The 24,067-nt window shown below is 47.0% G+C and overlaps 1 protein-coding gene across 2 annotated transcripts in view; it reads right to left on the reverse strand.

Moving 5' to 3' along the window:
* The window catches only part of LOC134969285 (transmembrane protein 272-like), a 182,328-nt gene that overhangs the window by 99,370 nt on the left and 58,891 nt on the right, over window positions 1–24,067 (reverse strand). For both annotated transcript variants that reach the window (XM_063945133.1, XM_063945134.1), the window contains exon 3: window positions 10,294–10,323. In XM_063945133.1, the coding sequence (XP_063801203.1) occupies window positions 10,294–10,323 (30 nt within the window). The remainder of the gene's footprint in view (window positions 1–10,293; window positions 10,324–24,067) is intronic.

Here is a 24,067-nt window from a genome sequence, read left to right on the forward strand (position 1 = left end):
TTTACATTACGTTGCACGATATGAGCCAAAATTTACATTACGCCACTCGGTATGAGGCAAAATTCACATTACGCCACATTATGCCCCAGCCTTAATAGACCCCATAGTACCCCAAAACACATTATATAATACACAGTGCACCCTAAACACATATGCCACACAGTGCCCCCCCATACACATTATGTGACACATAGTGCCTCTCCAAATACATTATATAATATACATTATACATTACTTGTGGGTGCACTCGCAGCTGAGTGCTCCTCGCCGCCTGCCACTCCATGCATAGACATCTACTGATGTCCTTTCTCTCTCCTTCACCCCTTCCTTCCCTGCAGTCCTGTTCATGTGTGGGTTCCAGTAGCGGGTGCAGCTGACAAATGCATTCTCTACTGCCCCTGCAGCAGCGTTTCTCTTCCCCTATCGCTAAGCCTGCTGACCGGGCGTAGCGGGCAGGTGAAGAGAGGGAAGCGGCGGGTGTACAGAGAGGGGGTGAGCGGGTGTAGAGAGCGGTAGTGGGCAGTTGTAGAGAGCGGGGGTGGGCGTGCATAGCGAGCAGGTGGACGGCCATAGAGAGCGGGCAGTCTGTGCTGGTGGGCGTAGAGTGCGGGTGGGCGTACACAGTCAGGAATAGAACTGCAAGCTTGGCAATAACTCAGTTACAGGCGTGTGTAAGGGGGGTGCCGGACATTAGGGGGTGCATGGGCGCACCAGGCACCCCCCCTGTGCACGCCTATGGCGATATAGCTCTCCCAGGAGTCGAAAAATCTCCCCACCAATTTGTCTTTCTGTAGCGTGGTTTCTAGCCATTGCATCTGAAACAAATGATGGAGCTTTCCCTTAAACAAAGCTAAAGTAGGCGGATCTTTTTATATCCAAGATTGCAAAATTGCTTTACGCGCAGCCGCACTAATCGCCATTAACAATCTTTTACATCCCTTCGTTACCCTTTGTCCAGCCGGAATTATTCCAAAAACTGCCCTTTCTGCCGTGAAGGGAATAACATTTATCAGCTGCTCTGTGGCATATTGCCTCACCTGAAGCCAAAAGCGACGGAGCATCGGGCACAACCAAAAACAATGCATGAGACCTGCTTTGGGTGCATGGCATTTCAGACATCTGTCCGAATCTACCATGCCCGCTTTATATTGTTTATCAGGGGAAAAATACGCCCTATGGACAATATTGTAGAACATCTCATGATATTGTGCAGAGGGTAATAACTTGCAAAAAAGGAGCAGATTGTTTAGCAGCATCTCACATGTAAGCGCAGGAAAATCTGATAACCATTTTGTCATTCCCGATTGTGACCTTGAGTGATCCATCGGAGTGTTAAGTTTTCTGTAATATATAGATAAGGCCTTTTTAGTGGCCCGTGGTGTTCTGAGAAAGACATCTAGATCAGAGAGGGTGTTAAGTATCGAGCATACGTAGTGTTGCATCTGCAAAAATGCTAGCGGGTATCTCAGAAGAAACGGGTAGGTCTCCTGAGCTTGTGTAAATGTCAGTGGTATCCCAGCTCCCACATCGCCTTTGTGTCTTATATCTTTCAGGCCTTCTTTATGGAACATCGTAAACGGAAAGCCCGCCTCCCCACGCTGGAAATCGTTGTTACCGAGAAATGTTAAAAATAAAGATTTGTGTCCCCCCAAATTTCTCGAACGTCTGAGAATATGCCAGAGGCGATAGACTGACCACAGAAGGGGATTGTCTTTCAACTCTTGGTCAAATTCCGCTTCTACACCATGGAGGAAATTTATCAGATTTTTTGTTTTTACAAATTGTGCTTCCAAGTGTGTATTAGCATAAGTATCTTGATCAGTTAACCAGTCTCTTAGAAATCTCATTAAAGAAGCCTGGTTATAAAGTTGAGTGTCTGGACAGTTTATTCCTCCATTAGCCTTTGACTGTTGAAGTTTATGCATAGCTTGCCACTATAATCCTCACGTTGCTACTAGACTGACAAGTCAAAAGGAGACAAGTGCAATATGGGCTACTTATCTTATTAAGACCTCACAGCATCTAATAACATTTCGGAATCTAAAGAACACTATTATTACGGACTTATGTATTATTGGAGACACGAATGAGAGAGATCTACTATAGGTATATGTATTATATGTCTACTTTTTGGATATATTAAATTGTTCATTATTGTTTTTTTTTTAAATAAATTATTAATTTTTTGATTGGAGCGCTTCCTGATATATATTTACCCACTATATATCTTTCATCCCCATCTAGAAGTTCTCTTTGTGCAGCAGTAAGCTCAGGTAATTTGGCTACAGATAATAAGTCTCTCTGTAATTCTTCCTGTGGGGAAATAGGACAATAAAGATCCTTGTAAAATGTACTCAAGTGTGTTAAGATATCATCAGTTGTAGTGTAGGTTTTGTTTTGAGTTTCGTCCCTCAGGGCCACAATAAAGGAACGTTTCGTTCTTGGTCTGGACATTGTGGCCAATAATTTGCCTGTCCTGTTCCCCTATTTATAGTAGCGAAAGTTAGTGTAATCCAAGCGCTGTTGCGCTTGAGCAGTCAGAAAGGCATCCAACAGTTTTTTATCTCGTAGATAAATCTCCAAAAGGTTGTCAGATGGGTTGTTTTTACAAGCATTGAAGCTATGGGACATTGCTGCATGTATTGTATGATATTTCTTTGTACTTTCCTTTCGCAGTTTTGCTACATACCCAATTATATGTCCTCGCATCACCGACTTCGACGTCTCCCAGAACAATATCGTATCATCCCAATGATTGATATTATCGTCTACAAAATTATTCCAGGAATAAATCAGAAATTTTTTAAAATCCTCCGAATCAGATAGGTAATCCGGAAAACGCCAAAGGCGATCCACGAACGTCTGGGCACCAGTATATAATTCCAGTGTCACCGGAGCATGGTCCGAAATAATTATGTCATCTATAGCAGTATTTTTAGTTTGGTCAAGGAGGTGATTAGACAGTAAAATATAATCTATTCTTGACATAGAACCATGTACCCTGGAGAGATGACTATATGTCCTGTCAGTTTGATGTAACAGACGCCAAGGGTCACTGAGTTGCAATATGTCTTTCATCTCCTGTATATACCTCCAGCATGGAGAGGATGGTCTATTGACGGGATACGACTTGTCCAAAGTGGGATCATCTACCATATTAAAATCCCCACCCACCACCAGGGAGTAGTGAACCCTGCTGGCCAAGACTTGTGTGAGCAGGCGGATAAATTCCCCCGTAGCCACATTAGGGGCATATAGATTCACCAAAGTAAATTTATTACCTTCAATGAGTACGTCCACTATCAGGTATCGTCCTTCTGGGTCTTGTACAGTCCAAAATCTTATATCTCAGATGTCTGTGAAATATGATAGCAACCCCTCTAGCCTTGGAAGAGTGAGATGCCTGTAAACATTCCGCTATCCATTTCATTGTCCCCCATTGTGCGAGGCGTAACCCGAAGGATGATGTGTCTACCCTGCGTGGGTAGACACATCATCCTTCTTCCAATGAGTTTCTTGGAGGAAGGCTATTGACGGATGTTTCCGGCGGAGGTGGGTAAGAACCTTTTTCTGCTTAATTGGGGTATTTAAACCTCCCACATTCCATGACATTATGGAGAAATGGGAAATAACCTTAGCCGTATGGTCATTATTGTTGCTATCCGCCATCACTGATCTCAGATGCATGACACGTGGGTCGGGTTACGCCTCGCACAATGGGGGAAAATGAACCCCCCCCATCTCAAATGTGGTGCCCTTGTGGATCCCGAAGATAGTGCGGCACGGGCCCAAGCCCCACCCCACCCCACAACTCCGTACAATCACAACATAAAGAGAGCAGGTGAATATGCAGTCAAATCTAAAGTGAAGCAATGCATTTACAATTTTTTTGTAAGAAAACAAACATGGGTCTTCTAACTGGCCCATGACATTCAACTGAGGATCCCCATCTCCATTTGAGGGGATGCTCCGTTAATCCAACAACCAGAACAACACGAACAAGATATACAATAATGTGCAAAAATGTAGACAAAATAACATCAATAGAAAACAAAAGAAAGCTTAAACAGACAGGGTCTAGGTGTACAGATAATGTCTGTGAGAAAGCATAACAAAGGTGGCATGGTTGCTCAACAAACCCTCCCGTCAGAGCCATTCCATTTATCGCGGCCCAACAAGAACAGTTTATATAGCTCCAGTTGGGTCACCCTGCGGAAGTGGCCCCAACGCACCCACACCCCCGTCCCATATAATGTGCAACGAGGCCTTTGCTAGTGGTGAGAAATCAATCCCTAGAGTTAGCGTTGGAGCGTGCAGGAGAGGGGGGACCACTCCTAAGGAAGTGGGATTTTGCTTGTTGGGGATCGGTGAATACTTGAGTGCGGCCATTCTCAATCACCCTCAACTTAGCCGGGTAGAGTAAGGCAAATTTTATTCTTTTATCCACCAAGAATCTGCAGACCTCTGAAAATGCCTTGCGCTTTTGTGATACCATGGCGGAGAAGTCTTGGAATACCAAGATCTTTTGACCGTCTACTCTGAGTTCAGGAGCAGCGCGGTAAGCAGTAACTTCTCCTTATCTCTATAATCTAAGAACTTCGCAATGGTGGGTCTAGATTGATTGCCTCTGTCTCTACGTGGTACGCCTAGCCTATGAGCCCTTTCCACTGGCAAAGGTAAGTCAGTATCTGGCAGTCCTAATGCTGTAGGGATAAGGTTGCTAACGTAATTCTGCAATTGTGCATCTGGAATATTCTCCAGGATGCCAATAAAGCGTAAATTACGTCTCCTGTTTCGATTTTCTAAATCATCGATTTTCTCTATCATAGTGTGTATAGTTTGAGATTTAGATGCAAGTTCCTGTTGCAGCGCATGTACTGAATCCTCAGCGTCACTGGTTCTTTGCTCTAACGTGTCTAGCCTCGAGGTGTTTGACTCAATTTTAGCTAATGAAGTATCCAACCGAGCATGTAGGTCCTCAATTTTTTTGTCGATGAGAGGCATGAACATACTAATGACTTCTTTGGCGGTTTCCGCTGGTGACAGAAACGTAACCCCTTTAGCAAATGACTGAGAAGTAGTCCCTTCCCCTCCCGATGAGGGGGATGGCGGGAATGAGGAGTGAGATGGTTGTGATTTTTGGTTATTCTGGCATTTATTACCATTTTTAAAATTAGAGGAAGGCATGTTAGCAGATGAATTTTGACTCCTTTCCAGATATTTGTCCATGCCCCTATGGGGTATAGTAAAGAGTATTTAGAAGCCCGATAGAAGTACCACTATCTAAAAAGACGGCACGTTGAGGGGTTCAATGGTCTCACGGAAACGTTGACAATAGACCCTATGTCTATTCAAACATCTACATCCTCTTTGCAATACCAATTACAGCTAATACATGAAACATCATAATTTACCACCAAATGGCAATCGCTGTAGAGAAATTTTTTTTGGCAAAACATAAAATCATAACAGTATAATACAGCCTGTAGGTGTGTAGCTGGTGTAGTATAGCCAGTGACATGCGGTGGGGTGAGGCAGGTGAGGCAGAGCCTTTCCTGTCATACTTACGTTTAAACCAGAGTTTTCACTGAATAAAATATATGAAAAATACTGATAATTTGTTTGAAATATCTTCTTTGCATTATTCTAATAATTTTTATAGCCCAAACTCTGGAGTAAAAAGTCTATGGCAGGTGAGGCAGTGCCTCACCTGCTGATCTTTTCCGCACATCTATGATCAAAACCCACCAAATTTCCAAGAGTTTATACTGCTGCACCTGTGTATAATGCCCAGATGTATGCTTTGGCTCATATATTGCATGTAAATCTGGCTCTGGGGTTAGCCAGTGCCTCCTGAGCCATTTAGCTCACCGCACGTCCCTGAGTATAGCAGATAAGAATGCACACAAAAATGATCCTAAACCAATGGATGCCACCCGATTATATCCAATGCAAGCACTCCAAAACTGGAAAGGTGATATTGCTGCTAGTAAGGAGATATGTTATCAGGAGATTACCTTCCCTATCTCAGGTGGAGTGTTGTGGGCACATATATATTCATATTATCACATTCAAAAAGGCAGTAGAAATACCATCAAACTACAAATGAAAGTGGAGACGGAAACCATACCAGTTCACCACTAGGTGGCGCCACAAGTACAACCAATGGTGGTATTCCGGGTAGGGTACATCCACAACACAAAAAAAAAAAAAATGTAAGTAACAGGTGGCAACGTAAAGTCAATAAACTCAAATCCTCAGACAGTCATAGTAAAGTCCAAGGAAATTGGTAGACAACCCGTGCAGTGAGGTCACATTAGGAACAGGTACTGCAGCTCAGTATATAATGGCCATCCCTCAGTTTTGATCAGTGGTCACAGGCCCTCATTCCGAGTCGTTCGCTCGGTAATTTTCATCGCATCGCAGTGAAATTCCGCTTAGTACGCATGCGCAATATTCGCACTGCGACTGCGCCAAGTAATTTTACAATGAAGATAGTATTTTTACTCACGGCTTTTTCTTCGCTCCGGCGAACGTAGTGTGATTGACAGGAAATGGGTGTTACTGGACGGAAACACTGCGTTTTCGGGGCGTGTGGATAAAAACGCTACCGTTTCCGGAAAAAACGCAGGAGTGGCCGGAGAAACGGGGGAGTGTCTGGGCGAACGCTGGGTGTGTTTATGACGTCAAACCAGGAACGACAAGCACTGAACTGATCGCAGATGCCGAGTAAGTCTGAAGCTACTCTGAAACTGCTAAGTAGTTTGTAATCGCAATATTGCGAATACATCGGTCGCAATTTTAAGAAGCTAAGATACACTCCCAGTAGGCGTAGGCTAAGCGTGAGCAACTCTGCTAAATTCGACTTGCGAGCAATCAACTCGGAATGAGGGCCACAGTTAGGTGTCGCGTACCCCGATGTGCAGCAAAGGTACATAAAATCAGGGTTGTGTAGGGAGAGAGGTAGTTGCAATGCAGAGAGGGGAAAAATGGAATGAGTAGGGATAGGGGGCGGCGTGGGGGGCAGTGAGACACACCAGGAGGGAACGTCTCAGAGTGTAGGGGTGAAGCAGATATTAGAGTTTGTTAATAAGGGAGAAAGGGGGGTAGACAGACAATGTTAGTACCTGGGGGAGAGAGATCAAGCTGTCCCAAGCAGGCGGATGACAGCCGTGGCGAGTCAGTTCCCGGGAAGCCGTGCGGGTCACGAGCCGCACACAGATGCAAAGTCCTTCTCCTCATCTGCAGTGTGGTGTGTCCTGGTCAGATCAAATCCCCTGTGACAATTGGTGTGCAGCGTGCGGTTGCACAGCTCTAGGACTCCAGGCTGTGAGAGGATGTCTCCGTGACCAAGCAGCCGTTCAGACACCAGGTCTTAGGGTCACAAGCATAGCATCCCTGCCAGCAGTGTTTAGTGACCTATCCCATGAACGGGATCCAGCTCCTCGATCCCCCAGCCAGGCGAGCAGGGTCCTGTAGATCAGCGGCAGAGCGGAGTGGTGTCACTGTAGATGCAGCTCCGTCCCTGCTCATCCCGGCCGCTCTGTCCGCCACGGCGCGGGGGGCGTCCTCTCCCCCCGCAGCCCCTCACTCCGGATCGGCAGCAGGTCCCTGCTGCTCCCAGTCAGTACGAGAGGGCACAGGATCGGGGAGCGACAGCTTTCAGGGTCCCGGCGGCCGCACTCTTCCTGTGCGGGTCGCTCGCAGCGGGGCCTACAGGCCGCGGCGGTTTCGCGCCAACACCACGTTGGCGGTCATGACGGTCGTCTCGTCCGACGGCCTGACTCCGGGGCAATACACGGTCCTCCTCCTCAATATCGATATCGGTAGGATCAGCAAAACCCCAGCAATAAGGGGATATAGTTCTTTTTTAAGTGAGACCCGTATAAAGGGGGGATTATGAGGGATTCTCCCTGCAACCTGGAGGAATTACATTAAAAAGCGGCCATGCTAGCTAGCCCCGCCCCCGGAAGTCAGCAGGACTCCTTTTTTTTTAATACATGGCATTATAATTATGCTGTACATGTACTGTAGAATGGCAAATCAAAAGCGGATGCGGTGATTGCACCACTGGAACTTTGCAATCTCCATCAGTTCTGTTATAAAACTTCATTAAAAATTTCTCTGATCTCTATTTAGCTGAAAATCTAATTTTTTGTTTATTTCCCTTTAATGTCCATGTGTATATTGTACTTCCTTGAAAATATGGCCTTACGACTCTGATACATGGATATACAGGTTTTTAAATAAAATATTAAGTACTTTGTTCTTTACATAGTTGAATGTGCTGACAACAAAATCACACAAAAATTATCAATGGAAATCAAAATTTATTAACCCATGGAGGTATGGATTTGGAGTCACACTCAAAATTAAAGTGGAAAAACACACTACAGGCTGGTCCAACTTTGATGTAATGTCCTTAAAACAAGTCAAAATGAGGCTCAGTAGTGTGTGTGGCCTCCACGTGCCTGTATGACCTCCCTACAATGCCTGGGCATGCTCCTGATGAGGTGGTGGATGGTCTCCTGAGGGATCTCCTCCCAGACCTGGACTAAAGCATCCGCCAACTCCTGGACAGTCTGTGGTGCAATGTGGCGTTGGTGGATGGAGCGAGACATGATGTCCCAGATGTGCTCAATTGGATTCAGGTCTGGGGAACGGGCGGGCCAGTCCATAGCATCAATGCCTTTGTCTTGCAGGAACTGCTGACACACTCCAGCCACATGAGGTCTAGCATTGTCTTGCATCAGGAGGAACCCAAGGCCAACCGCACCAGCATATGGTCTCACAAGGGGTCTGAGGATCTCATCTCGGTACCTAATGGCAGTCAGGCTACCTCTGGCGAGCACATGGAGGGCTGTGCGGCCCCCCAAAGAAATGCCACCCCACACCATTACTGACCCACTGCCAAACCGGTCATGCTGGAGGATGTTGGAGGCAGCAGAACGTTCTCCTTGGCGTCTCCAGACTCTGTCACGTCTGTCACATGTGCTCAGTGAGAACCTGCTTTCATCTGTGAAGAGCACAGGGCGCCAATGGCGAATTTGCCAATCTTGGTGTTCTCTGGCAAATGACAACGTCCTGCACGGTGTTGGGCTGTAAGCACAACCCCCACCTGTGGACGTCGGGCCCTCATACCACCCTCATGGAATCTGTTTCTGATCGTTTGAGTAGACGCATGCACATTTGTGGCTTGCTGGAGGTCATTTTGCAGGGCTCTGGCAGTGCTCCTCCTGTTCCTCCTTGCACAAAGGCGGAGGTAGCAGTCCTGCTGCTGGGTTGTTGCCCTCCTACGGCCTCCTCCACATCTCCTGATGTACTGGCCTGTCTCCTGGTAGCGCCTCCATGCTCTGGACACTACGATGACAGACACAGCAAACCTTCTTGCCACAGCTCGCATTGATGTGCCATCCTGGATGAGCTGCACTACCAGAGCCACTTGTGTGGGTTGTAGACTCCGTCTCATGCTACCACTAGAGTGATAGCACTGCCAGCTTTCAAAAGTGACCAAAACATCAGCCAGAAAGCATAGGAGATGAGAAGTGGTCTGTGGTCACCACCTGCAGAACAACTCCTTTATTGGGGGTGTCTTACTAATTGCCTATAATTTCCACCTGTTGTCTATTCCATTTGCACAACAGCATGTGAAATTGATTGTCAATCAGTGTTGCTTCCTAAGTGGACAGTTTGATTTCACAGAAGTGTGATTGACTTGGAGTTACATTGTGTTGTTTAAGTGTTCCCTTTATTTTTTTGAGCAGTGTATATAGATAGATAGATAGATAGATAGATAGATAGATAGATAGATAGATAGATAGATAGATAGATAGAGGATCTCTCTATCTATCTATATATATGTGCATCTAAACAGAGATACAGCCTATCTATCTATATATATGTGCATCTAAACAGAGATACAGCCATCTCTCACCTTTCACCATGACCAGTGACAGGAGCAATACGGGCCTGCTGTGAACTGCTGTGCATGTGTTGCGCCAAGCAGAGCTCTCTGTAGCTGCAGCTCCGATCAAAAATGCGTTTGCGGCTTTTGCTGATAGTGGATGCTGCACCTGTATGGAGGTCCGTGTCGCATCTGTGTGTAAGCCCTGGCTGTGTGTGGCAGCTCCCCTTTGGCCAGGCCCCTGTCGACTGCCCTCCTGGCCAAGTAGTTAAGTTTCCAATTTTACCCAGGAACAATTTTGAACACCACACTGTAAATAGATCGCCATTATACATGGCATAGTCTATGTACATGGGTATAACCAGTGGTAAAATATTACATTGACTCACCTGTAGTTCTTGACTTGTCTGCCGCGGTCCCTATAGGACACATAAATAGAGATGTTTAATCAGGAGAGGAGAGCAGTGCTTATTCTTACATCATTAACCCCCTCTAAAGATCATAAAGAAACATCTATATTAAAAAAAAAAAAAATCTATATTGAAAATAAATAAATAAAATACACTTTAACACTTTGTAGCCAAAAACATGAATGGACAGTAGTTTCCAGGGTGGTACATATCACATATTTATATAGGGATGAAATAAAAGTTTGGAAAATGTTCAATATAACATGAATTGTAATACTTTGCTGAGTACCTTTTAGATGTGTTAAAAAAAGTTAAAAAAAAAATCAATATGGAAAATTACCAACATATATACTTTTTAAATTCATACTTGTTTGTATACGGACTGTCTTATTTTATGTAATGCATTGGGTATGCAGTGTGTGATCACTCTCCTGTACAGGAACATTCATACCTGCCTACTTTTGAAAAAGCATGTCAGGGAGATTGCTACTATTTCAGGGAGTCTCCTGCAGTAGTGTATTGTACCACACCATATACCCCTTATACACATTATGCACCACAATAGTAGGACCCCTTATACTATCTAGTACTGGTGCCCCTTACACATTATGCGACATGGAATGAGCGAAAATTCCCATGGAATGAGCCAAAATTTACATTATGCCACACGGAATGAGATGAAATTCAGGGACAGGGAGAGTGACAGCAGGGACAGGGAGAGTGACAGCAAGGACAGGGAGAGTGACAGCAGGAACATAGGGGCAGGGAGAGAGACAGAGGATCAGGGAGAGTGACAGAGGGACATAGAAACAGGGAGAGTGACAGCAGGGACATAGGGACAGGGAGAGTGACAGATAGAAGGACAGCAAGGACATATAGTAGGGAGAAAGAAAGGCAGCAGGGTAAGATTACCTAATCAGCAGCAGCGGTGCGGTACATCCATAATAAGCAAAAAGAGTCAATTCACCTTGACAAAGGGGCCAGCGAGCCCCGAAACGTTAGTTTCTGATGTGAAATACACACTTTTTGCTTATTATGGATGTCTCTGAGTGCCGCTGATTTGCGCTGTTGGAAATTTTATATATATATATATATATATATATTTCCAAAAGTCCCGGCACTCATCTTAGGAAGATATAAGGTGCTGTGGTGCCATCCCAGGAGAACCAATCCTCCAATAACAATGCAGTGGGGTAAGGCGGCACTCAAACAGACTTGTTAAGCAGAGTGAAAAACGGTCAGCTTTAATGTACCGACATGTTTCGGGGCTATACCCCTTCCTCAGGGCCTCAACAACCCTTACTGAACCACAAGTGATACATATATACATTATACATGACAAACAATCAAACAACTCAAATGTGACTCACCTGCTTAGCGGCGCCATCCTGACCGTCCGGACGCTCAACAGCGCTCCCTCGTCGCCCAGCTATGACGTAATCAAGTTGCGCCTGCGGTCCGTCCCCTTGGCAACCCACAAGCCTCACTCGTTCGTCTATACGGAGCATGGGTCTCACGCTGTCGGCCCGTGACGTCATCCGGCGCCGCGTCGCAGGGTAGTAACTAAGCAACCTGTGAAAAACATAACAATGAAACAGACATAGATCAACAAAACTTAAAACTATTACATCTCATTGCACAGACTAAACAGATCCCAGCCTGTAACGCTAGTAATGTAATAGACAGATGCTTATAACAGAATTAGAGGGAAAAAACTAGCACTAGCTGAAGCAGTATAAACTAAACAGCCTAAGGCCTATACTATTCAGTCTGAGTAAAGCAATCAACTCATAATAAATCCTATATAGTGAGCTGAATAGCTAGATAAATTATAGGAAGCACTGTAACCCAAGATTTTCGTTCAAACCCCGAGGGGATAATGTACCCAACTTGTAGATCCACCTGGATTCCCGTTGTAATAGGGTACGATCTCTATCACCCCCTCGCAACAATTTAGGGACGTGATCTATCAGGATGGCTCTGATACTAGCCACCCCATGTTTAAACACTAGGCAATGACGTGCAAAAGGTTGATCACTATTGCCTTTCTCCAATGCTTTCTTAATGGCGCTTCTATGTAGCGCCATACGTTCTCGAAATTGACGAACAGTCTTGCCTACATAGGCAAGACCGCAAGGGCAGGTCAATAAGTACACCACATGTGTAGAGGTACATGTGAGGCGATGTTGGATGGCTATCTTCTTACCAGTAAGGGGGTGATTAAACGACCCCCCTGTCATAAGTGTGTTACATGTAGCACATCCTAGACATCGGAAACAACCCAACTTGGTTCTTAAGAAATGTGATTCCTGTGTACCTATTAAACGTGTGACATCCAATTTAACTATGTGATCTCCTATGTTCCTGCCCCTGGTGTAACTGGGTAGGAGCGTTGTTTTAGCCAAAGACGATAACGCTGTCTCTGATTGAATAATGGGCCACAGAGCTTTAGCCCTACCTACCCTTTTATTAGTGGCTGTAGAAAATCTGTTAACCCAGGGGAGTTTAGTGCTAGACGCCCTTGGTTGATTATGTGAAGGATATAAGGCCTGCTCCCGTGAATCCTTCAATGCTCTAGCCTTTGCCAGTTGTAGTTCACCTAAGGGATAACCTCGCTCCGCGAACTTAATAAGCATGTTATCCATGGCTTATATGGTCTCATCTGGATTAGAAGTAATGCGACGTACTCGCATAAATTGGGAATAGGGTAGTCCTCTACGTAATGAGTGAGGATGGAAACTACGATAGTCGAGAAGCATATTTCTGTCCGTCTTTTTAGTAAAGAGGGTGGTTGACAACTGATCTGCTCTGACAGTAATAGTCACATCGAGGTAGTTGATGGTAGTGTCATCAATGACATAAGTAAATTGTACTGGGTGCTGTGTCAAATTATGCTCCTCCCACAATGAGATTAAATCCTCTCTAGATCCCTGCCATAGTACTATAAGGTCGTCTATATATCTTTTAAAATATAGCACCTGGGATTGAACGGTTGGGTCCAGGTAGAACATTCTCTTTTCGACCTGGTACATAAATGCGTTGGCGTACGATGGGGCCACCGCGGACCCCATCGCACACCCCGCTAACTGAAGCATGAATTTACCATTAAATACAAAATAGTTGCGTTTGAGAACTTTATCCAGGAGGGACAGGAAAAAAGTTATATCTGGGCCAGAGTAGGCCTCACTGTCCTGAATAAGGAGTCTGACAGCCTCAATGCCCGCCTCATGCGGGATACATGTGCATAGACTAACGACGTCCGAGCTGCACAGCCACAACCCCTCAGGTAAAGTACCCAGGGTCTGTAGCTGCTGCAGCAGGGACGTCGTGTCCTTTAAATAAGACCTCAAAGACTGTATACATGGGTTAAGATAGGCATCGAGATACACAGATATTGGGTGATAAAGTGATCCCCTGGCAGACACAATGGATCTGCCAGGGGGATCCACCAGAGACTTGTGGATCTTAGGCACAGTATAAAACAGTGGGGCCTTAGGATGCTCAATAGTAAGGGCCCTAACTACATCACTAGATATAGTGCCCTGCTCCCTAGCCCTATGCAACAAGGCATCAAGCTCATTTTTATAAGTTTTGGTAGGGTCCATCGTGAGCCTTTTATAGACTTTGGTGTCACCCAACTGTCGTTCACACTCATTGACATAATCTGTCAGATTGAGGATCACGATGGACCCCCCTTTGTCGGCCTTACGGACAACTATATCAGTCCTGCGAGACAAATCTTGCAGCGTGGTCATCTCGGACTTGGAAAGATTATGATAAGTCCATTTGGTCTGTGCCCCGTCCTCAGATTCCAGCATTCGCAAGAAAGTCCTTATGGAAGGATTTAAACTGGGAGGGTCGAAGTGTGAGCGGGGAGCAATTTTCCTCAGTTGTTCAGGGATGTTAGAGGAAACTGATTCGGATGACTGAGAGTTAAAATGTTCTTGTCGCCTTAGAGACCTTCCTAACCGGTGCACTTCAACTTTCCACTCCAAAGGATCTGAATGGACTGTAGGGACAAAAGACAGTCCTTTGGCCAATAGGCGGTATTCTGGCTCAGTTAGAGGAGTGGAAGATAAATTAAACACTAATTCCTTGAGGCTCTCTTTTTGTGCGGAGGATTCTTTGATTTTGCCCCGACCTCCGCGTCCTCTCCCTCTTCCTCGCTGGGGGGTGCGATTGGAGCGGGTCCGAATTCCCTGTGGACCATGGCCTAAAGGGAAATTGCCGTCTGACTGGGAAGTAGCGCCAGTGGTACCTTCAGAGTCACTAGCTGAGGTACTAGCTCCTGTTTGCTGTTCTCTTCGCCATCTAGAGTTGGAGCGCCAGTTGGATTGTTTAGAATCTTGTGCCGACCGAGTGCCTCCCAACCAAGGATAAACTTGTCTTTGTTGGTAATCTCTCTGGACAGTTGTAAGTTTCTCTTTCTTGGATCGCACCAGGTCCTGGCGATATTGCTCAATCTGTGTGGTAAGTTTAGTAACCCAATCAGATTGGGTGTCCAATAATAGTGTGGGTTTATGTTCACCTTCAAAAAGAAGAAGTTGCTCTCGCACCAAGTGAAGCTCTCTAGTCGACTCATCCACTACCAAAAGTAATAAGTCCATGGAGCATTTGTTAAGTATCGCTACCCACCGTCGGCAGAACGCTGTATTAAATCTGCCTATGGTCGGTGAGTTGCGGATTCTAAATCCCCTCGGGATGAGGTTGCTCCGATAATAGTCGGATAGGGAGATGCCATGGTAGAGAAAATCTACCTCCCTTTGTTTCAACTTTAACCACTTCCTGTACAATACTTCATTTGTATTTTTTATCGGCTCATCCTCCAGCCGTTGGGCCACTAAAATGGCTTGAGCTTCAATGTCTGAGAAGCTAAGTCGCTCGCTGGCATCTCTCTGTATGAGGTCTAGTGCTGCCTCACTGGCATTAGCTGCCTCCATGGTGCTATTATGGACCGTTTGTGCTGTAGAGGCTGGGATGAAAGTCTAGTGGCAAAAGAGAGATGTAACCGTGCTAAGACACCACTAGAGACACTGATGTGGCAAACTGCTATAGCACAAACAGTTAGCAACAAAAATAGGGCTGGTGTTTGTCCTGTGGGGTAAAGATGCAGAAGGTGCCCTGGCATGGAGAGGCGTCACTGCTAGACGGCACTGTAATGTTACAATCAGCCTGGCGTCAATCCAAATGCATATTTCCAAAAGTCCCGGCACTCATTTTAGGAAGATATAAGGTGCTGTGGTGCCATCCCAGGAGAACCAATCCTCCAATAACAATGCAGTGGGGTAAGGCGGCACTCAAACAGACTTGTGTCCAAGTCCGAGATGACCACGCTGCAAGATTTGTCTCGCAGGACTGATATAGTTGTCCGTAAGGCCAACAAAGGGGGGTCCATCGTGATCCTCAATCTGACAGATTATGTCAATGAGTGTGAATGACAGTTGGGTGACACCAAAGTCTATAAAAGGCTCACGATGGACCCTACCAAAACTTATAAAAATGAGCTTGATGCCTTGTTGCATAGGGCTAGGGAGCAGGGCACTATATCTAGTGATGTAGTTAGGGCCCTTACTATTGAGCATCCTAAGGCCCCACTGTTTTATACTGTGCCTAAGATCCACAAGTCTCTGGTGGATCCCCCTGGCAGACCCATTGTGTCTGCCAGGGGATCACTTTATCACCCAATATCTGTGTATCTCGATGCCTATCTTAACCCATGTATACAGTCTTTGAGGTCTTATTTAAAGGACACGACGTCCCTGCTGCAGCAGCTACAGACCCTGGGTACTTTACCTGAGGGGTTGTGGCTGTGCAGCTTGGACGTCGTTAGTCTATACACATGTATCCCGCATGAGGCGGGCATTGAGGCTGTCAGACTCCTTATTCAGGACAGTGAGGCCTACTCTGGCCCAGATATAACTTTTTTCCTGTCCCTCCTGGATAAAGTTCTCAAACGCAACTATTTTGTATTTAATGGTAAATTCATGCTTCAGTTAGCGGGGTGTGCGATGGGGTCCGCGGTGGCCCCATCGTACGCCAACGCATTTATGTACCAGGTCGAAAAGAGAATGTTCTACCTGGACCCAACCGTTCAATCCCAGGTGCTATATTTTAAAAGATATATAGACGACCTTATAGTACTATGGCAGGGATCTAGAGAGGATTTAATCTCATTGTGGGAGGAGCATAATTTGACACAGCACCCAGTACAATTTACTTATGTCATTGACGACACTACCATCAACTACCTCGATGTGACTATTACTGTCAGAGCAGATCAGTTGTCAACCACCCTCTTTACTAAAAAGACGGACAGAAATATGCTTCTCGACTATCGTAGTTTCCATCCTCACTCATTACGTAGAGGACTACCCTATTCCCAATTTATGCGAGTACGTCGCATTACTTCTAATCCAGATGAGACCATATAAGCCATGGATAACATGCTTATTAAGTTCGTGGAGCGAGGTTATCCCTTAGGTGAACTACAACTGGCAAAGGCTAGAGCATTGAAGGATTCACGGGAGCAGGCCTTATATCCTTCACATAATCAACCAAGGGCGTCTAGCACTAAACTCCCCTGGGTTAACAGATTTTCTACAGCCACTAATAAAAGGGTAGGTAGGGCTAAAGCTCTGTGGCCCATTATTCAATCAGAGACAGCGTTATCGTCTTTGGCTAAAACAACGCTCCTACCCAGTTACACCAGGGGCAGGAACATAGGAGATCACATAGTTAAATTGGATGTCACACGTTTAATGGGTACACAGGAATCACATTTCTTAAGAACCAAGTTGGGTTGTTTCCGATGTCTAGGATGTGCTACATGTAACACACTTATGACAGGGGGGTCGTTTAATCACCCCCTTACTGGTAAGAAGATAGCCATCCAACATCGCCTCACATGTACCTCTACACATGTGGTGTACTTATTGACCTGCCCTTGCGGTCTTGCCTATGTAGGCAAGACTGTTCGTCAATTTCGAGAACGTATGGCGCTACATAGAAGCGCCATTAAGAAAGCATTGGAGAAAGGCAATAGTGATCAACCTTTTGCACGTCATTGCCTAGTGTTTAAACATGGGGTGGCTAGTATCAGAGCCATCCTGATAGATCACGTCCCTAAATTGTTGCGAGGGGGTGATAGAGATCGTACCCTATTACAACGGGAATCCAGGTGGATCTACAAGTTGGGTACATTATCCCCTCGGGGTTTGAACGAAAATCTTGGGTTACAGTGCTTCCTATAATTTATCTAGCTATTCAGCTCACTATATAGGATTTATTATGAGTTGATTGCTTTACTCAGACTGAATAGTATAGGCCTTAGGCTGTTTAGTTTATACTGCTTCAGCTAGTGCTAGTTTTTTCCCTCTAATTCTGTTATAAGCATCTGTCTATTACATTACTAGCGTTACAGGCTGGGATCTGTTTAGTCTGTGCAATGAGATGTAATAGTTTTAAGTTTTGTTGATCTATGTCTGTTTCATTGTTATGTTTTTCACAGGTTGCTTAGTTACTACCCTGCGACGCGGCGCCGGATGACGTCACGGGCCAACAGCGTGAGACCCATGCTCCGTATAGACGAACGAGTGAGGCTTGTGGGTTGCCAAGGGGACGGACCGCAGGCGCAACTTGATTACGTCATAGCTGGGCGACGAGGGAGCGCTGTTGAGCGTCCGGACGGTCAGGATGGCGCCGCTAAGCAGGTGAGTCACATTTGGGTTGTTTGATTGTTTGTCATGTATAATGTATATATGTATCACTTGTGGTTCAGTAAGGGTTGTTGAGGCCCTGATGAAGGGGTATAGCCCCGAAACATGTCGGTACATTAAAGCTGACCATTTTTCACTCTGCTTAACAAGTCTGTTTGAGGGCCGCCTTACCCCACTGCATTATATATATATATATATATATATATATATATAGTAGAGGCAGCGCCTTTGTTCCCCCTTCCCATGCCAGTTCCTCACCCGGGGCCTCACTGTAAGGTGCTGGGGTCCGGCACCGCACCGCATTACAATAAAGAAACGCTGCATAAACTAGAGCTCCCTGCAGCTCTTGCTTCTGTGAGCACCGACAGCAAGGGCTGCTAAGAGCTGTAGTTTATGCAGCATCTTCATTGCATTACGGTGCTGCGCCGGACCCCGGCGCCTTATAGTAGCTCCCGCTTCTGCCTGCTGTGGTTGTTGCCGGGCGGGTGAGGAACTGGCAGAGAAAGGGGGAACAAAGGTGCTGACTGCCTGTATGAAGTGTATCTACCCCATGGCTGCGGGTGGCAATGTCGGGTGGGGCCCCTCCTCGGCTGGCGCTCCTGGCGAGTGCCATCCTGGAAAATGGGTAGATACGCCTCTGTATTAGAATATCCTGCTGAAACAGGAAGTGTCTGTATGTAGCACATAAAGTGTGGTTATCGGACTGTGGGCATGATTAGGATTTGTACACAAACCCTACGGTCAAGGGCAGTGGTGGCCAACGCGTGGCTCTTGAGCCACATGCGGCTCTTTCTTCATTCAAATGTGGCTCCCAACACTCATAGTCACGTGACCACAAGAGATCAGTAAACCGCTGCACTCCAGCCAGACATGCACCAGCACTACGTAGACTGAGTACTGAGGGAGCCAAATACATACCGGGGAGCTGGCTGGAGTGACACAGGCGGGTGCTGGCTGGAGTGACACATGGGGGAACTGAAGTGTATTATGTGAATATGGCTTTTCAATATATTTTATGCGGATCTGGCTTTTTCAATTATTTGATGTAGAAGTGGCTCTTTCATTGTATTTTATGTTGGATCTGGCTTTTTCAATGTATTTTATATCAGGGGTGTGGCATAGCAGGCACAAGGTCACACCCCATTTTTGCAAGTGTGCATTCAGATCGAAGTCGGCTCTTTGAGGTACCTAACAAGATTTCATGGCTCTTTGTCTCTGACTGAATGGCCACCCCTGGTCTAGGGTCTGCCCATGTGTAGGACCCATGATCAATCGCAGTCCCCGCTTAGTTGCAGCATGACTGACATTCTGCGGTTTTCATATGGTGGAGCAGAGATGGCAACCAATATCATTCTACAAAATGGGGGGAGTGTCGCCCCCGTTTTGTAGGTGTGCCAAGCTCAGGGTCTTCGTCTTTGTATGCAGACTTCCTGGACCTGGCATAGGGGGTCTGATGGCCAGTCTGAGTAAGCTTTGGCTTATACCAGACTGTCAGAGTGCTGCGACCGATGGTGATTTGATACTGTGTCTTTGGATGCAGTATTCGGATTGCAGAGGCATGCAGGAGGCGTCATTTTGCTACAGACGCCTCAAGGATGTGGTAAAATACTGGTAGTCTGATTCACGACAATCATAAGACATACAGCTGGATCCTAATGGATCCTGGAGGTAAGTACTGAGGTTGGGATTAGGCTGGAGAGAAGGATGGGTAGGGTTAGAGTTAGGATTAGGGGGTATGGGTCATTAGGTCGACCACTATTGGTCGACATGCATTAGGTCAACATGGTCACTGTGTGGTTAACCTAATGACCGTATCCCGGATTAGGGGTAGGGTGAAATACCTACCTGGAAGACGTTGGGATTCTGGCTTTAGGATCCCGCTGTCGGTCTTTTGACTGGCGGGATCCCAACTGTTGGTATTTTGGTACTCAACCCATGCCTCCTGCTGCATTTTTTTGCTGCTGTGCAACACCATACAAATCAGAATCAGGCCCTACTGTATATGGGTAACATTCCTAACTAGTTGTAACAATACCTGAGTCCTGACGGAATACCCAACAATTATTTCTCAACACATCTATCTACATATAGTAGTGAAAAAAATGTATGTTTATATATATGTTTGTTGTTCATAGGCTCCTACATGGTTTGATGGATCTGGACCAAAACTTGGTACACATACCCTTCATAATCCAACTTAAAATACTGCGTGGCCTGGCTGCGGAGACGAGCAGATGTGCTGTGCTGTGCTGCTGCTCCTGCCTTGGCCCTGTGTTACTGGCCCCTTCTGCGGTCCCCCCCTTGTCCCACAGACCCCCATCCTACCTGCTGGGGCCCCCCTGCACCGGCCCGTGTGGTCCGCGGAGCCGGCAGACGCCTCCTGCGTCTGTGCGGGTTGCAGCCTGTGGGTCGGCCCAAAGCCGGGACCTCTATTTGTCCTCTGCATCGTGCTGGCTGTGGACGGGAGGACGCCTGCGTAGCCATACGCACCTGCTCTGCCAGACGATCTTCAGTTCTCCGAGCTGCCCTGGTCCCCTCTCGTCCGTGCCTGCCGCCGTGACCTGCTGCCTGTCGCACCTCCGGAGATCGGGTGCTGCGGCCCTGAGGTGAGCTCCGGGAGCGTTGTGCAGCCGCGGCGGCGCCCGCCGGCGACCTATGTGCTCCCGTCCCTCTGCCTCCGGCTCCCTGCCCGGCTACTTCACTGCGTTCTTCTCCGGCTGCCCACCCAATACGGTGGAGGCCTGTGCTGGCGGTGTCCTCATTATAAGCCCTCAGCCTCTGTGGAATAGCTGGCTAGGCACCCGGAGGCCTTTGCTATTGCACCCCATCGTCCCCCCAGCAGGCTCCTATCTGCCCTGGCCCTCATGGGAGGCACCCCTACTGCTGTGGCCTGGACACCTACGGCCTACACTCCTCTGCACCCCCATTATTGTTGGACCCTGGAGGGGTCCCGATCGCTGGCTGGCCCGTGACTGGACCTCACCTTGGGGCCTTTTCTTTCTGCTGACCCTGAAGAGAAGTGATTGATAGGGGGCACTTCACTGCCGCTCCCCCTGATGGTCTGGCTCCCCCTTGGGACGGATAGACTGCATTGTCTTTCCTGACCCCTTATGACTTCTCTCTAAACCTGCCGCCTTACCCCCCTTCCTGGACCTGAGCTAAACCGCTGGAGCGCTCTCCCCATTTTCTAACTTGCCGATTGCCCCCATTTCCGCCTATCCAAGATGCCTAAAGGTGGCAAAAAGTCGCAGAGGTCTGACCTTACACCTTTCCTTCCTAAAAAAAACATCCCGGCCAAGAGCAGATCCGAAGTTTCCGGACACTCTCGCGATCTTTCCGACTCCGACCCTGAAGATGACGATCTCACATCCCTTACCCGCCGAGACTTTCTCTCCCTACTTAAGGAGGTTAGAGATGTTAAGACCTCAGTCCAAGCTCTCCACTCCCTGAAGTCCGATATCACGGAAATTGACTCCAGAACTGATCACCTTGAACGACGAGTGGAAGAGGTGGTGACGTTCAAACAATCGGTTGAGACCGATCTTCATCAGACCCGCCAAGATGTTGCCCAACTGAGGGAGGAGCATGAAGACCAGAACAGTGAGGAGAAATAATTTGAGAATTCGAGGTATTCCTGAAGAGATTGAAACGGCTCACCTTGATCTCTACCTCAAACGTCTGTTTGCCCAGCTGCCTGACACCCCAGAAGATCATCTCCTTTTGGACCGTGCTCATCGAGCCCTCCGGCCCCGTTCCCAAGATACCTCCCAACCTCGGGACGCCATCCTTAGAATGCATTATTTCACTGCGAAAGAGGCCATCATGAGAAAAGTTCGCCAATTGGGATCTGTAACCTTTCAAGATGTCTCCTTACAGGTCTTCCAAGATCTATCTCCACTCACCCTGGCCAAACGTAGAGACTTTAAACCCATCACCTCCCTGTTCTCCCAACATAATATCAAGTACCGCTGGGGTTTCCCCTTCCGCATCTTGATGTGGCATCAAGGAAAGCTCCTCACGGCTAGGAACCCGTCTGAGGCCCAATCGTTACTGTCCAAACTGGGTATTTCCTCCGATGATCAGGACTTTTCTACTACACCCCTGCCTCCATGTACACAGCGGAAGCTGCCTCCCCGGTCAGAGTGGTTCGCGGTTCCAGCTTCAACGACCTCTCCAGCTCCGCCTCCAGTTCCCTGAGTTCACTCCAAGTTTCCTGATTTGATACCTTGCATTTGAGTATTTGTCGACCTGTTCCGGTCATGCTCCCTGACTGGGGAGCTGTTTCACCTTTGAGTTGCCTTGTCTTGATTTTTTGCACCCTTAGTCGATTTTCAGCTGTTATGTTATTAGCCGTTATTACAATGTGATAATCCGTCTCTCCTATGTTTTCCTCCTCTTCTATTATTTTTTGATATTAGCGCTTCTTTTGCACTTCGTTCTTGTTTTTTTCCCTCTAGCTTTTTCCCTCAGGTTCTTCGGGGGGGAGGGGTCTGTCTCCCACCCGCTCCTGCGTGCTTTGTGATGCTCCGCCTGGAAGCCTTGCTGCACCCCCTAGGGGCTCATGGCCCTCCAGCTGACCTAGGTGCCCTTCTGGTGCCTAGTATCCCTTCCCCCTGTCAGCGCCTCCGGACCTGGCCTCTACCACCGGATGACCAGTTACCCCTCCCTCCCAGTTTCCCCCCTTTCCTCCCTTCCTTCTGACCACACTGTTTTAAGTCTCTAGTCTTTCCTACCTACTTCTTTACTTCTCTGTGCTGCCACTTCAGGCCTACATTTCCCTCCTGTTTGCCCATGGGTCTTCGGGTCCTTTCCTTTAATGTAAAGCCATAAATGGGGAAAGCTTTTTGCATCTCTCAAACTCCATAAAGGCGACTTGGTCTTGCTCCAGGAGACTCACTTCCTACTTAATTCACACCCTTCGCTTCAATGTAAGCCTTACCCTGACTCCTTTTATGCATGCGATCATACGGCTAAAATACGGGGAGTCGCGATCCTGATTGCCCGCCACCTCACCTTTAAGCTTCTTGATACACACGTTGATAAAGCGTGTCTGTTCCTTGTTCTGGTGGGAAAACTCAACAATAAACTATGTACCATAGCTAATGTATATGCCCCTAACCAGCATCAAGAGCTGTTCTTTGCTAAATTAGACACCCTCCTTACTCGAGTCTGACAGGGGGAACTCATACTAGCAGGGGATTTTAATTCTGTTCTGAACCCCTCCTTGGATCGCTCTCCCCCTCTGCCCTCGACCTCCTCATCAGACTCCCTTCGCTCTAGGTCTCTCCTCCGTCTCATGAAGTCCCAGTTCCTCTACGACTCCTTGAGGGTAAAAGACCCCTCTGCGCGAGACTACACTTTTTATTCTTCGCCTCATAACTCCTACTCCCGTATTGATATGATCCTCCTCAGCCACGAATTCACTCTGAACCTCCATTCCGCCCATATTTATCCACTTATATGGTCAGACCATGCCCCTATTACCTGTGATCTCTCTGGCTTACTCTCTCGCCCCCGTCCCATGACATGGCGTCTTAATGACCCTCTTCTTCATAACCCGGAGTTTTGGTCCCAGCTTCAGGACAAGCTCTCCGACTACTTTGCCCTGAATGACTCCCCAGATATCTCTAGATCCACTCTCTGGTTAGCACATAAGGTAGTTCTTCGGGGTCATATTATTAGTCTAGCCTCTAGGGCCAAGAAACAGTCTCTCACCCAGTTTAACGAACTCTCTGTTAAACTTCACACCCTTGAAACTCAGCATAAGGCGTCCCCCGACCAGCCTGTTTTGTCTGAACTCCGTAAAGTTAAAGCGGAACTTGATCTCCTTCTCTCAAGTCGAGTGTCCAAACGCCTTAAATGGCTTTGCCAGTCTTTCTATGAAAAGGGTGATAAAGCAGACAAACTCCTGGCGGCACGTCTCCGGACCGCTAGGGCCAAAACAAATATTATCTCTATTAGAGACCCCCGTAACCATTTGGTTCATGATCCGGTTGCCATCAGGGCCGCCTTCCAATCCTCCTATGATGGCTTGTACA

The sequence above is a fragment of the Pseudophryne corroboree genome, chromosome 11, assembly GCF_028390025.1.
Source record: "Pseudophryne corroboree isolate aPseCor3 chromosome 11, aPseCor3.hap2, whole genome shotgun sequence".
Lineage (NCBI taxonomy): Eukaryota > Metazoa > Chordata > Amphibia > Anura > Myobatrachidae > Pseudophryne > Pseudophryne corroboree.